The sequence below is a fragment of the Leucoraja erinacea genome, chromosome 18 (genome assembly GCF_028641065.1).
Source record: "Leucoraja erinacea ecotype New England chromosome 18, Leri_hhj_1, whole genome shotgun sequence".
Classification (NCBI taxonomy): domain Eukaryota; kingdom Metazoa; phylum Chordata; class Chondrichthyes; order Rajiformes; family Rajidae; genus Leucoraja; species Leucoraja erinaceus.
The window spans coordinates 9,774,331-9,787,984 of record NC_073394.1 but is presented as its reverse complement, the minus strand read 5'-3'; the positions used below and the strand labels follow the sequence as shown (position 1 = coordinate 9,787,984).

The following is a 13,654-nucleotide window of genomic DNA, read 5'->3' as shown; positions in this document are numbered from 1 at the left end:
CTTTACATTTCAAGAAATTCATGCCCAAACATTTACTTAAACGCTTTTCTCACCAATCCTCATTTCCCTGATTTCCAATGTTCCAAGAATCTATTTATCCCAGCAATGAAGATACTTAAAGGCCCTACTAAGGGGAAAATTACAAAGATTTGAACATCTCGGTCTAAAAAGGCAAACTTTTACCTTTATCAGAGCTCCAGTCTTTAGCGCAGAAACAAACCCTTCAGTCCATGAAGTCCGTGCTGACCCACAATAAACACTAACACTATCCTACATGCTCGAGACAATTTACAATTTTACTAAAGTCAATCAAACCTGTATGGCCTTGGAGTGTTGGAGGAAACCGGTGCACCTGGAGAAAACCCACACAGTCGCAGGGAGAATGTACAATCGCCATACACACAACACCCATAGTCAGGATCGAACCCAGGTCTCTGGCGCTGTAAGGCAGCAGTTCTAACACTGCGCCACTGTGCCGCCCCAAAGGAAGACAATCACCCAGCTGTGAAGCTTTATAAGACCTACATATCATTCAATGAGATCATCTTTCACTTAAACTTTGGAGGACATTTCTACAATCCTCTCCAGCTCTCCCAAGAAGGCAATATTCTCTTCCCACAGGTAACTGGTGAACCTTCATTTAAGACATGCATTTTTTTTATTTTAATAAAAAGACCAAAACTGTTCTGGTCCCAAAAGCTTTACATAAAAATTGCAAGATCTCATTATTCCATGCAACATTTGGAATCTTATCGTGTCCAAGCAATAGACAATAGACAAAAGACAATAGGTGCAGGAGTAAGCCATTTGGCCCTTACTCCTGGCGAGCCAGCACTGCCATTCAATATGATCATGGCTGATCATCCCCAATCTGTACCCCGTTCCTGCCTTCTCCCCATATCCCCTGACTCCACTATCTTTAAGAGCCCTATCGAGCTCTCTCTTGAAAGTATCCAGAGAACCGGCCTCCACCACCCTCTGAGGCAGAGAATTCCACAGACTCACAGCTCTCTGTGAGAAAAAGTGTTTCCTCGTCTCCGTTCCAAATGGCTTACCCCTTATTCCTAAACTGTGGCCCCTGGTTCTGGGTTCCCCCAACATCAGGAACATGTTTCCTGCCTCTAGCGAGTCCAAACCCTTAACAATCTTATATGTTTCAATAAGATATCCTCTCATCCTGCAAAAGTCCAGAGTGTACAAGCCCAGCCGCTCCATTCTCACAGCATATGACAGTCCTGCCATCCCGGGAATTAATCTTGTAAACCTACGCTGCACTCCCTCAATAGCAAGAATGTCCTTCATCAAATAGCAGGTAAGGGTGGTATATCACAGCTCCAGTGACACTGGTTCAATCCCAACCTCCTATGCTGTGAGCGTGCAGTTTGCACTTTCCCTTAGATTATCCAGATTCCTCCCACATACCAAAAGTTAGTTGCTCGGTAGGTTAATTGACTGTTGAAAGATGTTTGGGAGCGAGAAGGATGGCAGCAAACAGCAACCAAAGTACTTCCAGATCAAGTCGTCCAAAGTACTTACCAGATCAAGGTAAGCAACAAACCAGTGAGCATGTCCCCTTTTCATTGACACTAAACCTGCTCATTATTCGCCATGTGAGGCTCCATGAGGCACCGGTTGCTGAGATAACATTACCACAAATGTCCAGCATGCATCCTATGTGGGAAGGACAAATACCCAAATGTGAGCACTTCATGCACAAAGACTCGCTTCCATTTAGCGATCAGGCTCTAAAATAATCTCCTTAACATAGCACGCTTAAACATGTGTGCTGCACAAATGCAGCCAACAGCTCTGCCATGTTATTGAGGTGGTTTTTCACCTGCTTCCATCTGATAACTTCCATCGTTGAAAGATGTCATCAGCTTTCTTCTCCACCAATGTCACTTCCACGCCTGCCTGTGCATTCATCTCAGGAACTCCCACGACAAGCCAAGGATAGTTACAGTTGATGATATGTCCATCTTGGAATTGGAACTGTTGCTGATGCACCTTTTGGGGTCTAAGAGATTTTTTTGAGGGCCTGCAAGAGAAAGTTAACTAAACATTAGAATTAGGAGCTCAATCAAGTTTGCTCTGTTATTTAGCAAGGCCATGGCTAATCTGATTCCACTTTTCCCCCTGATTCCCCAGATATTTGATGAAGGTATAGTCCAAATGTTTGCTGGTCTCAGCTTTGAATATGTTCTTTGATGCATCTTACCCACATCTTTGGATGAGGTACAACCAACCTCTCTGGTGACCCTCTGACTATCCTTGATAAGACTTAGAAGATTGAGGGAGGATCTTATAAAAACTTACAACATTCTTAAGGGGTTGGACAGGCTAGATGCAGGAAGATTGTTCCCGATGTTGGGGAAGTCCAGAACTAGTGGTCACAGTTTAAGGATAAGAGGTAAGTCTTTTAGGACCGAGATGAGAAAATCATTTTTTACACAGAGAGTGGTGAATTTGTGGAAATCTCTGCCACAGAAGGTAGTTGAGGCCAGTTCATTGGATATATTTAAGAGGGAGATAGATGTGGCCCTTGTGGCTAAAGGGATCAGGGGGTATGGAGAGAAGGCAGGGATGGGATACTGAGTTGGATGATCAGCCATGATCATATCGAATGGCGGTGCAGGCTCGAAGGGCCGAATGGCCTACTCCTGCACGTATTTTCTATGTTTCTATGTTTTCTATGTAAGACTTTGCTGGTTTTACCTTATACTAATCTTATTCCCTTATCATGTATCCATACACTGTAAATAGTTCGATTGTAAGCATGTATTGTCTTTCCGCTGACTGGATAGCACGCAACAAAAGTTTTTCACTGTACCTCGGCACAGGTGACAATAAAATTAACTGAACTGAAGCATCTCCGGAAATCCCAAAATTTCAACGCACTCAGGGCAGAAATTCCTCCTCATCTGTATTTTATGTGGAGCTCATACTTTGAAACTATTCCTTCTAGTTATAATCATGCAGCACGGAAACAGGCCCCTCAGTCCAACCCGTCTATGCTGACCAAGTTGCCCGATGTTCCTCACAATAAAACCTTTTCATCACAGGAATCACCCTAATGAATCAGTTGTGAAGTGACATCAATGTAGGAATATCCCCCCTTAGATAAGGAAACCAAGGCTCTATACTGAGACCATGAGGAATCCCCAAACTGAACTGCTAAGAAGCTCACTCCCCACTAGCTCCAATAGACAAGGGGTTTGGTTTGGCAACCTTAGAATGGGTTTTCGAAAGACTAACATAAAAATGATAAAGGAAAAAAAGTTATGAAAGCACAGAGAGGGTAGATAAAACTTTTTTCCTCCAGGGTAGGATTGTCAAAAGACTAGAGGGCATAGCTTTAAGGGGCTGTCCCACTTGGATGACCTAATCCACGGGTTTAGAAGACCCTAGACGAGTTGAAAAAAATGTCAAGATCGTGTTGACTCGCCGAAGTAAAAGATCTCCTACGACCTCCTACGACTATGTCTACGACCTCCTACGTCCCCCCTCGACCTCAGTTTTCCGCACCTAAGACCAACTACGACTAGCTATGAGTAGAAAATGACCACATGATAAAATGATGTCATGTTTGCATTTTTTTCACGGGCCAGTTACCGACCTACGACTATCTACGACCACCTACGACTACCAGCACGACCTACTATGACCTACCTACGACCTAGATAAGATTAGTTTAACTTGGCATCTCCTTAGTTTTGGGCCAACGTTGCACATTGGAACTCATGTCCACATCTACTGAATAAATTTACAAAATGGTTCATAACCTGTATTTATTGTACAAATCAACGTTTGTAAACAATCTCCCATCTTCTTGCTGTGAGACCTCATCATCATCAAATGCCTTTGAATTTCTTTCCCATAGATAAAGTCCTTTGGGTTGCTGAGCATCAAGGAGAAAATGTGTCCTGGTATGTGCATCCCTGAAAGAAATACAGAAAATCATGGACAACTACTTCATGCAAAACATCATCTCACTGTAGACCGAGACTTCTGCCCAAACCTTCAGTAGATCTGCTGGCGACTGTGCCGACAACTGCGTAAATCCAGGGATGTGGGATATAGCACCGTTCTGGGACACCTGGACTGTGCTGTAAGGTTCTTCATGGGTTTAAGCTCAAAGCTTCATATGTTTCCTTATTCTCTGGATGGAGAGTATTCCAAGTGACCATGCACCGGTTGCATCATGGTCTGGTATGGTCATGCCAATGCACAGGAATGCATGAGGCTGCGTAGAGTGGTGGACATGGGCATGATGAGCCCTGCCCTCCCCATCCTTAAAAGTATTTTAAATACGTGAGCCACTGACAGCATCTATCATAAAGGCAGCATCTATCATGATGGATCCCCATCATCCAGGCCATGTCCTCTTCTCGCTGTTACCACTGGGAGGAGATACAGAGGCTGGAAGACCCACACCACCAGATTCAGGAACATTATGCCCCTGTCCCACTTAGGAAACCTGAACGGAAACCTCTGGAGACTTTGCGCCCCACCCAAGGTTTCCATGCGGTTCCCGGAGGTTTTTGTCAGTCTCCCTACCCGCTTCCACTACCTGCAACCTCCAGCAACCACCTGCAACCTCCGGGAACCGCACGGAAACCTTGGGTGGGGCGCAAAGTCTCCAGAGGTTTCCGTTCAGGTTTCCTAAGTGGGACAGGGGCTTTACTTTCCTACAACCAACCTGCACAATCCTAATCCTGCCTCAACAATGGAATGCCACCATAGATATCAAAGTAGTGTCATGGGATATTCCTATTGTTTCTTCCCTTGTTCTTACTGTATAAAATAATGTGAGGCATAGATAGGGTAGACAGTCAGAAATTATTTCCCAGATTGGAAATGTCAAAAACTAGAGGGCACAGCTTTAAGGTGAGAGGGGCAAGGTTTAATGGAGATGTACAGAAAGATGTTTACACAGGAAGTGGTGGGTGCATGGAATGTGCTGCCAGGAGCAGTGGTGGAGGTAGATATGATAGTGTTGTGTAAGAGGCTTTTGGATGGGCATGTGTATATGGAGAATGGAGGAATATGGACGAATATGCAGACAGAGGAGATTAGTTTAACTTGGCATCACGTCCAGTACAGACATCATGGGATGTAAGACCTGTACCCGTGCCGTGCTGTCATGCATGTTCTATGTTCTATAACACCTGAAATGTATTGTCTTATTCTTCCGTTAAAATTGCAATTATAATTGGCTAACACAAATCTGTGCCAAATATAGGCACTCCAATGGTTTTTAGTAGAATGACTTTAGCTTCTTACAGTAAATCAGTAAGGAAGTTTTCATCCCTGTTATGGTCTTCCTCCGTTGTTAGGGAGCAAGTTTGGGCTTGCTTATCTGGTTCAGAACAGATATCTTCACCATCAATGGACACAGCACATTCACCCAATGCCAACTTGGCTCCAGCAACCAGATTACCCACAACCTCAAGGACCAAACCTGCATGGTAACAAAAACATGTTAAATGGGATGCTCAATGCACTATTTTCAGAAGACCATTAATTACATTCTTTGTGTCGGAAAGAACTGCAGACGCTGGTTTGAATCGACGGTAGACACAAAATGCTGGAGTTACTCAGCGGCTCAGGCAGCATCTGCGGAGAGAATGAATGGGTGACGTTTTGGGTTGAGACTCTTCTTCAGACTGACATTCTTTACCTGTTTTTCATTTGTTCACTTATTTCTATGATCTTATGGTGCCCCAATGGACTTTAAAGAAATTGAAGTACTGTTGAAGATTTGGGACTAAACTAGGAAACACAGCAAGATCCCTCTGATATTAGGGGATAGTGAGAAGATGCTCAGATTCTTATTGATTGAGGAATATGTAATGGTTGGAGCATTGGTAGTAATTCTCCTCCTCTTTGAAATAATGTCATGAGGATCCTTTACTTCCATGCAAGTTAATTTACGTTCATTAGATTCTCCAACGGTGCATCTCAGTACATGTGGCAATAAGAAACCAATACCAATAATATTATCTACAGTTGTTCTTAGAAATGCACAATGATTTTTGATGCTCTTTTTTTTAAGTGGTTATCAAAGTTCATTGTCAATCTTTGGTCATCCTTGGTACTCCCTGAATTCTCCAAATCCTCAGTCATACTGTTCTTGGTAACATAATTATCCTGGTATTTTAATCTAATAATATCTTTAATCTTATCCATTAACTTTACCCATGGGATTTTCTCAGTACGTTTGTTATGAATAACAAAACATTCTTAAAGTCTTTGCTGCTCCTTATTACAAAGCTTTTGAATTAAATATCCACAGTTAACTAAGCCAATTTGTCTTTCAAATCTACCTAATTGGCTTTGGTTTTCAAGACTCTACTTTCTCACTAATTTGGAGCACACTTAGAAAGAATACAGCATTCTCAAATATTGTGATCATTTTTTCCCAACCATGATACATGACTTTATACCTCCCAAATTATATAATGGTGAATTTTGTTTTTAGCCTGGGGCTATTAAATTAATAGCTCGTAAACAGGTCCTTCGCCCCACCGAGTCCGTGCTGACCAGCGATCCTCATGCACTAACACCATCCAACCCACTCTAGGGACAATGTAACCGTCAGTTAATCTACAAACCCGTATGTCTTTCGAGTGTGAGGGGAAACTGGAGCTCCTGAGGGAAGCCCATGCAGAGAACGAACAAACTCCGTACAGACAGCACCGAATCCGAGGCAGGATCGAATCCGGGTCCCTGGCAAGGAGGCAGCAAATTTACCACTGTGCCACCCTGCCGCCTTGTTCCAGAACAACATTGGAGTTCCGCTGGTACAGATATATGGACAGCTAGAACATTTGAAAGTGGGGAACAATAAGAAAAGCTTGGGATATTTGCCATGGAGGATACTCAACCATGATATATTTGGTCAAAGTCAACACTGTTTTGGGAAAAGTAAATCATATTTAATTTAGTTATGTTTCTTCAAAGACCTTGCATGAGTAGAGGGAACCAGTGGATGTACTGTACTTGGATTTCCAACACACAATTGATAAGGTGCCACCTCAAAGGGTAAAATGAAAAAAAAAGATGACCATCTAGAAGATAACATCTGGGCTTGAGTAAAGAATGGTTGAAAATCAGGAAAAGGGGCATAAATGGATCTTTGACTGGATAAAGTCCATAGACTCATTGAGTTATACTATGCAGAAACAGGCCTTTCAGTCTAACCGGTCCATGTCAATTAAGTTGACTTCCTAGGCTAGCCCTAATGGCCTATATTTGGCCCCATATCTTCTACATGTATCTGTCCAGACGTCTTTTGAACATTGCAATTATACCTGTTTTTACCTCTGGCAGCTCATTCCTCAAAAGGGTGGAGTAAGCCAAGAAACTAATCTTTGATTTTTTTAAAGGCTGTCGTAGGTAAATACAATACAATACAACGGTTTAAATTACTCATAAGCAAGGAAATGAAAGGTCGCCTGGTGTAGACAAGAATGCGGTAAGAATCAGTTCAGCCGTCCTCTTACGAAAGGACACCCACCCTCAATGAGTCAAGTGGTTTCCTCCTGCTAACAAGTACATTCCCATTTCACCAGATGAATGTGAAATAGCCCGTTACCTTCTGGATTACGCATGGCGCAGTAATTGCGGATCAGAGCAACATCAGATGTCAAACTTTTAAGGCAGAGACGTTTCTTCTTCTCGACAGAGATGACTTTAGGATCTGTCCAAGCCTCCCCACAGGACACATACACCTACAAATAAAGATTGCAGGCCAGATTAAAGCATAAAAGCAATTAAATTCTGTTTAAAGAAAAAATTGGCACTTTGTATATAAATGAGTGTTCTATCACAAGTTGAGTATAAAAGCTGTGCTTGGAATTTGAGACTCTCATACTTTTGATATGTTTCTTATATATATAATACAACACTAATAAGAGATTGCAGCATCATGGTTTATCATATAACCATATATAACCATATAACAATTACAGCACGGAAACAGGCCATCTCGACCCTTCTAGTCCGTGCCGAACACATAATCTCCCCTAGTCCCATATACCTGCACTCAGACCATAACCCTCCATTCCCTTCCCATCCATATAACTATCCAATTTATTTTTACATTGGATAAATATCGGGACGCTATTTCTATGAGCGACTGGATCATGATCTGAGGACCCAAGTTTAAAGTGATGGACAATAAATACAAGGGGAATGTGGGGTGAGCAGTTATGCTTGGAAGGAATGTGGAAACCATTCAACAGGACTTTCAGTAGGGCATTGGAAGGAAAATAATTTGCAGGATTTCAGGACAAAGCCATGGCAACAAAGGTGGTAGGCCATTTGTTGCCTACCAAAATGGTAGTTCTACAAGATGCATACCTTGACTCAGTAGATCAGATGGACTCCTTCTACGGCAGAGATTCAACAGAATTACACTGGGACTCGGAAGGTTAAATTATGATGATCAGCGACATAAGCTTCACTCGTTATCTGCAGTGTTTAGAAGCTTGAAAGGCAGATTTATCGAAGTGTTTAATGTTAAAACGAGTTGAATTGGAAGGAGCATGTGTGCATATCAACAATGCAACATAAAATACCGACATAGAGACTGCAGATGTTGCAACGTTGTGCAAGACACAAAATGCTGGAGGAATTCAGCAGGTCAGGCAGCATCTGGGGAGAAGATTATCGGGCTATGTTTTGGGTCGGGACATTTCTTCAGATTGACACATCCCCTATCCATTCCCTCCCTGCTGAGATTTTAAATAGGTAATTTCGGAAGAAAATCAGAACCGTCCTTTCATAAAAAAAGAGTGGCAGATGTATGGAATTCTTTCCCTATTTTTCCAACCTAACCCACTCCACCATACCTCATCAGACCCCTCCCCATACCAAGGAAGGTATGTACATGATAGGACACTGAAGTTAAAATCGAGAATAAAGATTAATAAATTAAGGAACAGATCAGACATCATTCTACTGAATGGTGAACCAGGGTCAAGGGATTGAAATATCTTCTCAGTACTTACGTTCTGTTCTGTAATTAAACTTACCAGCTGATCCCTCTGGAGATCTGTCAGAAGAACTTGCTCCTGTCCAGTTTCATCAAACATTCTGCGGGCTGCAAAGGGCAGTCCCAGCATTGAGGTGCATCTGCAGTGAAAAACCAGCCAACTCATTAGGACAACGACAATCCAGAAAGTACCTTTGATCCCATCGATATTAGGGATGGATGACTCTTGTGCCTTTATTTTGTGGTGAAAGTTTCACCATATGTGATGAGATCTTTATGGCCAGAAATATTATTGATTTCAAATGGAAAGATCTGTTGCTAATGCAACAATGATTTTATAACATTATACTGATTAGAGGTTTAGCCTAGAGCAGGCATTTTGAGCGGCATGGACTGTTTATGTGCTGAATTACTCTGTGACTCTGTAAGCCAAATATTACCTTGCCTAGTGCAAATTCAGTTTGTCTTCATGATGATATGGTCCATCAACTCAACGTTGATTCACCAACAACCCACCTATACTAGGGGGAATTCACAGTGGCCAATTAACCAATGAACCAACCCATCTTCGGGATGTCGGAGATACCTGGAGCATTCTGAGGAATGCGATGCTGTCATGGGGAGATACAGATAAAATCCACTCACAAAGTACTGGCATTCAGGACTGAGACATTGGTTTGCGGGAACTGCTCCTGTACATCGAGCATTCCGCAATAAATTGCAGCGATTTGTGTTCGCAGTCCAGACCATCACACAAACCAACGTCCTTTCCATTGACGCCATTTAAACCTCAGGCAGCCTCGGCAAGGCCAGCAGCATAATTAAGGACTTGTCGCACCCTGGTCACTCCCTCTTCTCCCCTCTCCCATCAGGCAAAATGTATGGAAGTGTGAAAATGTACATCACTAGATCCGAGGACAGTTTCTTCCCAGCTATTATCAGGCAACGGAATCATCCTGCCACCACAACCAGAGAGCAGCATTGAACTATTGTCTACCTCTTTGGTGACCCTCGGACTATCCTTGATCGGACTTTGTTGGCTTTACCATGCGCTAAACGTTATTCCCTAATCATATATCTATACACTGTAAATGGATCAATTGTAATCATGTATTGACTTTCTGCTGAATGGTTAGCACGTAACAAAAGCTTTTTACTGTACCTCAATACACGTGACAATAAACAAAACTAGACTGAAACTGTGCAGACCAACCGGACTTTGGACCTTGGATATGGCGCCAAAACATGGCGGCGCCTGCATGTGTGATATGTGCAAAAGGAATTTCACTGTACAGTTACGTATGTGACATATAAAGCACCATTGAACCATTGAGTGAACCATTGAGACAAAAATGGGAGCTGTGAGGCAGCAGCTCTAACTACTGCAACATCATGCCATTCCAAAGGAGCAGCAGAGAATGGTTTTGGCCCACTCACCTCTGAATCATGGGCTCAGCATGCCTCCACACCTTGATGCAAAATATACATTTGTCCCACCCCTCCCCCCCACCCGCCAATTTGTTATAAAAAATTTCTATCTTCCTCTTTCTTTTATTTAATTGCTTCATTTTTCTTACTTGCTGCGCTTTTGCCGTTTCGTTTATCCTATTTATCTTTTGGTTAAGGAGTTATGCTGGGCCTGGATGCCCTGTGACATTTTCAGCTTGCATTTTGGACTTTTGGCATGTGTTTCCCCGATCCTGCAAATTCTAGACCAATTATTGTCACATTAGAACAGGAAAACCATCCACCAAAGATGAATCTGCCTTCAAATAAGGTGCATCATAGTGGGAAGATGCGTCAGAGAAAGGGAAAATGTGCATTTCCTAAGTAGGTCCAATGTAATATCAAAATCTCCTTTGAAGTAATATATGGGCTGTGTTACCTCTCTAAGAACTGCTTGAACTCAACTTGGTGTGCTTCAATTGAATTGTCCTCCTGTGTATTTTTTCTCATCTGTAATTCATGGCTCCTTCTCCGCTGAGTCTTTTTCTTTGCAGCACTGCAGCTGGAAATTTAAAAAAAAAAGAGTACTTTGTTAATACAAAATTCAAGTTGTTCATTTCAAATCATAGTGTGAATACAGACCAACAATGACGATAATTTAATCCCATTGTATTATTTTCTGATGCAGGTATGTGTTGTCAGAGTGATGTTTTGCATTGCAAATACCCACCCTGAGACAATACACTGACATTAGTTGGTGAATAGAATCGGATACAGTATCAGTATGCAGTGTGTTCTTTGATGACAAAAAGATAGGAATATACCGCATATTTTTCCTTGCTATTGGTGTCTCTGGCAGATTGCCGCCCTATAAACTGCTTAAGCTGTTCATGGACCTTAACACCTAATTTAATAAATGTTATGTTTTAAACTTTAGTAATCTTTTTGTAATGTTAAAAATTCAAAAAAATTAAAGTTCTAATCTTACGTCACAAAAAAACCACCATCAGTATGTACTCTAACACCGACACTGTTAGTTTCCGCTGGTATAATTTGTGCTTGCAATCACACTGATGCGTTAATAGATTGTATTGTTTCAGTAATATAATGTCTAGCATGTCAGTCACAGATGTTCAAGTTGCCAGATTAGAATAATTAGACAATATGTTTCTCATCTTGAGGCACAGTAAACATGGGGAGGAAGGAACACACAGTGACTTTTCCACTCTCTCAAGGGGAATCTGTTTAGATCCAGCATTGACAAGGAAAATAAACACTGAATATTACAGCACAAGAACAGGGACTTTGACCCACACTGTCCGGTCTGGACATGTCATCAAGTTAAACTAACGTCCTCTGAATGCATATGATCCATATCCCTCCGTTCCCTACTTGTGCCTATCTTAACACATTTTAAATGTCACTCTAGTATCTGCCTCCACCACCACCCATCCCAGTAGCCGTACCAGGCACCACTGCTCTTTGTATAAAAAACTTGCCACACACAAATCACAACTCTCCTTTGAGCTTTGCACCTCTGACCTTAAAGCTACGCCCTCTGGTCTTTGAAATTTCCACACTGGAATAAGGACGCTCTCTAACCTTCCAAGACCTCTCATAATTTTATATGTTTCTCACAAGTCTTCTCTCAACCTCCAATAGACCAGGGAAAACGGTTCAAATTTGTCCAATATCTCCTTATAGATAATAGCCTCTAATCCAGACAGCATTCAGGTAAACCTCTTCTGCACCCTCTCTGAAACCGCCACATCTTTCCTGTACTCAACTGTGCAAATGAAAAGATGTCTGAGTCGTTCCATTTTATTTGTATTGGTCCGCTTCCAGATTCGATCACCGTCTCTATAACTTTTCACAGGGATGGATTCAGTGAGTGTAGACTGAACTCCCTCCTGTCCTCATCCCTCCTTCTCCCCTCCCCCTCCCCATCTCCCCCTACCTCTCTCTCCCCTCCCCTCTCTCTCCCCCTACCCTTCCCTCCTCTTCCTCCCTTCTCCCCGCTCCACTCTTCTCCCCCTTATCAACTACTCCCTCCCCTCACATCCCCTCTCCCTCCCGTCTCCCATTCTCTCCCCCCCTCCCCCACTTTCCCAATGCCCCCCCATTTGTGGACCCAGCCTGCGACCAGCGATTCCCCGCACACTATCCCATACACGTTAGGGACAATTTATACAAATCTGTGCGCATTTGGAGTACGGGAGGAAACCCTAACCCTAACCCTAACCCTAACCCTAACCCCAACCCTAACCCAAACCCTAACCGTAACCATAACCGTAACACTAACTCTAGGTTGATAGGCTTGATATAAGTATAAATTGTCCCTAGCGTGTGTGGGATAGTGCGGGAGATCGCTAGTCGGTGCGGACTCGGTGGGCCGCAGGGCACTGTATCTCTGTACTAAATGTGGCATGGGGGCCCCAGGGGTTGGACTCGAACCCCCAATGTTCTGCCTGCTCCTTATGGGAACTAAACTGCTGGCCACGAGTTGTCCCAGGGGCAGATCTCTCTCCCAATGGTCTCTCCAAACCCCCAAAGCAGCGGGCTTCTCAACTGGGTACAGGCAATGTTATCAATGTACCAGTGCCACCCACCTGCTACGGCCACTGAGTCTAAATACCCACCACCCATTTTGAAGCAAGGCGAGGGGGCGGAGAGGGGGAGGCGGGGCGTATTGTTCCCAAAGTTTGCATTTATCCCATAGTCAATGTTAATAAAACAGATGTTGTGGCCTTTGTGCAATACTATTAATGGGATCTAGCTGTCAAAGGCTGGGTCCACAAATGAGGGGCATCAGGGAAAGTGGGGGGGGAGGTGGAGGAGGGGAGGGGGGAGAAGGGGAGGGAGAGGGGGGAAGGGAAGAAGGGGGAGGGGGAGAGGGGAGGGGAGAAGGGTAGGGGGGAGTGGAGAAGGAGGGTTAGGGGAAGAGGGGAGAGGGGAGTTCAGTCTACGCTCACTGAATCCATCCCTGTGAAAAGAGATGATGATCGGATCTGGAAGCGGACCAATGCATCTATAAATAAAACTGAACGACTCAGACATCTTTTCATTTGCAAAATTGATTTTATTGTATTAATTGTAATATATTAATGTTTAAAATCCATGCATTGAAGGGAGAATATTTTACAGCCCATCTGTGGTCCCTAACCCCTAACCCTAACCCGAATTGGGCGTCACCCACGGGACAGCAAACGT

The 13,654-nt window shown here is 43.2% G+C and overlaps 1 protein-coding gene across 2 annotated transcripts in view; it reads right to left on the bottom strand.

Moving 5' to 3' along the window:
• LOC129705626 (doublecortin domain-containing protein 1-like) overlaps positions 1-13,654 on the bottom strand; it is a 296,861-nt gene that overhangs the window by 45,820 nt on the left and 237,387 nt on the right. For both annotated transcript variants that reach the window (XM_055649265.1, XM_055649266.1), the window contains 6 exons: positions 10,884-11,006; positions 9,039-9,138; positions 7,598-7,733; positions 5,284-5,461; positions 3,783-3,938; positions 1,838-2,038 (listed from right to left, as the gene is read on the bottom strand). In XM_055649265.1, the coding sequence (XP_055505240.1) occupies positions 1,838-2,038; positions 3,783-3,938; positions 5,284-5,461; positions 7,598-7,733; positions 9,039-9,138; positions 10,884-11,006 (894 nt within the window). The remainder of the gene's footprint in view (positions 1-1,837; positions 2,039-3,782; positions 3,939-5,283; positions 5,462-7,597; positions 7,734-9,038; positions 9,139-10,883; positions 11,007-13,654) is intronic.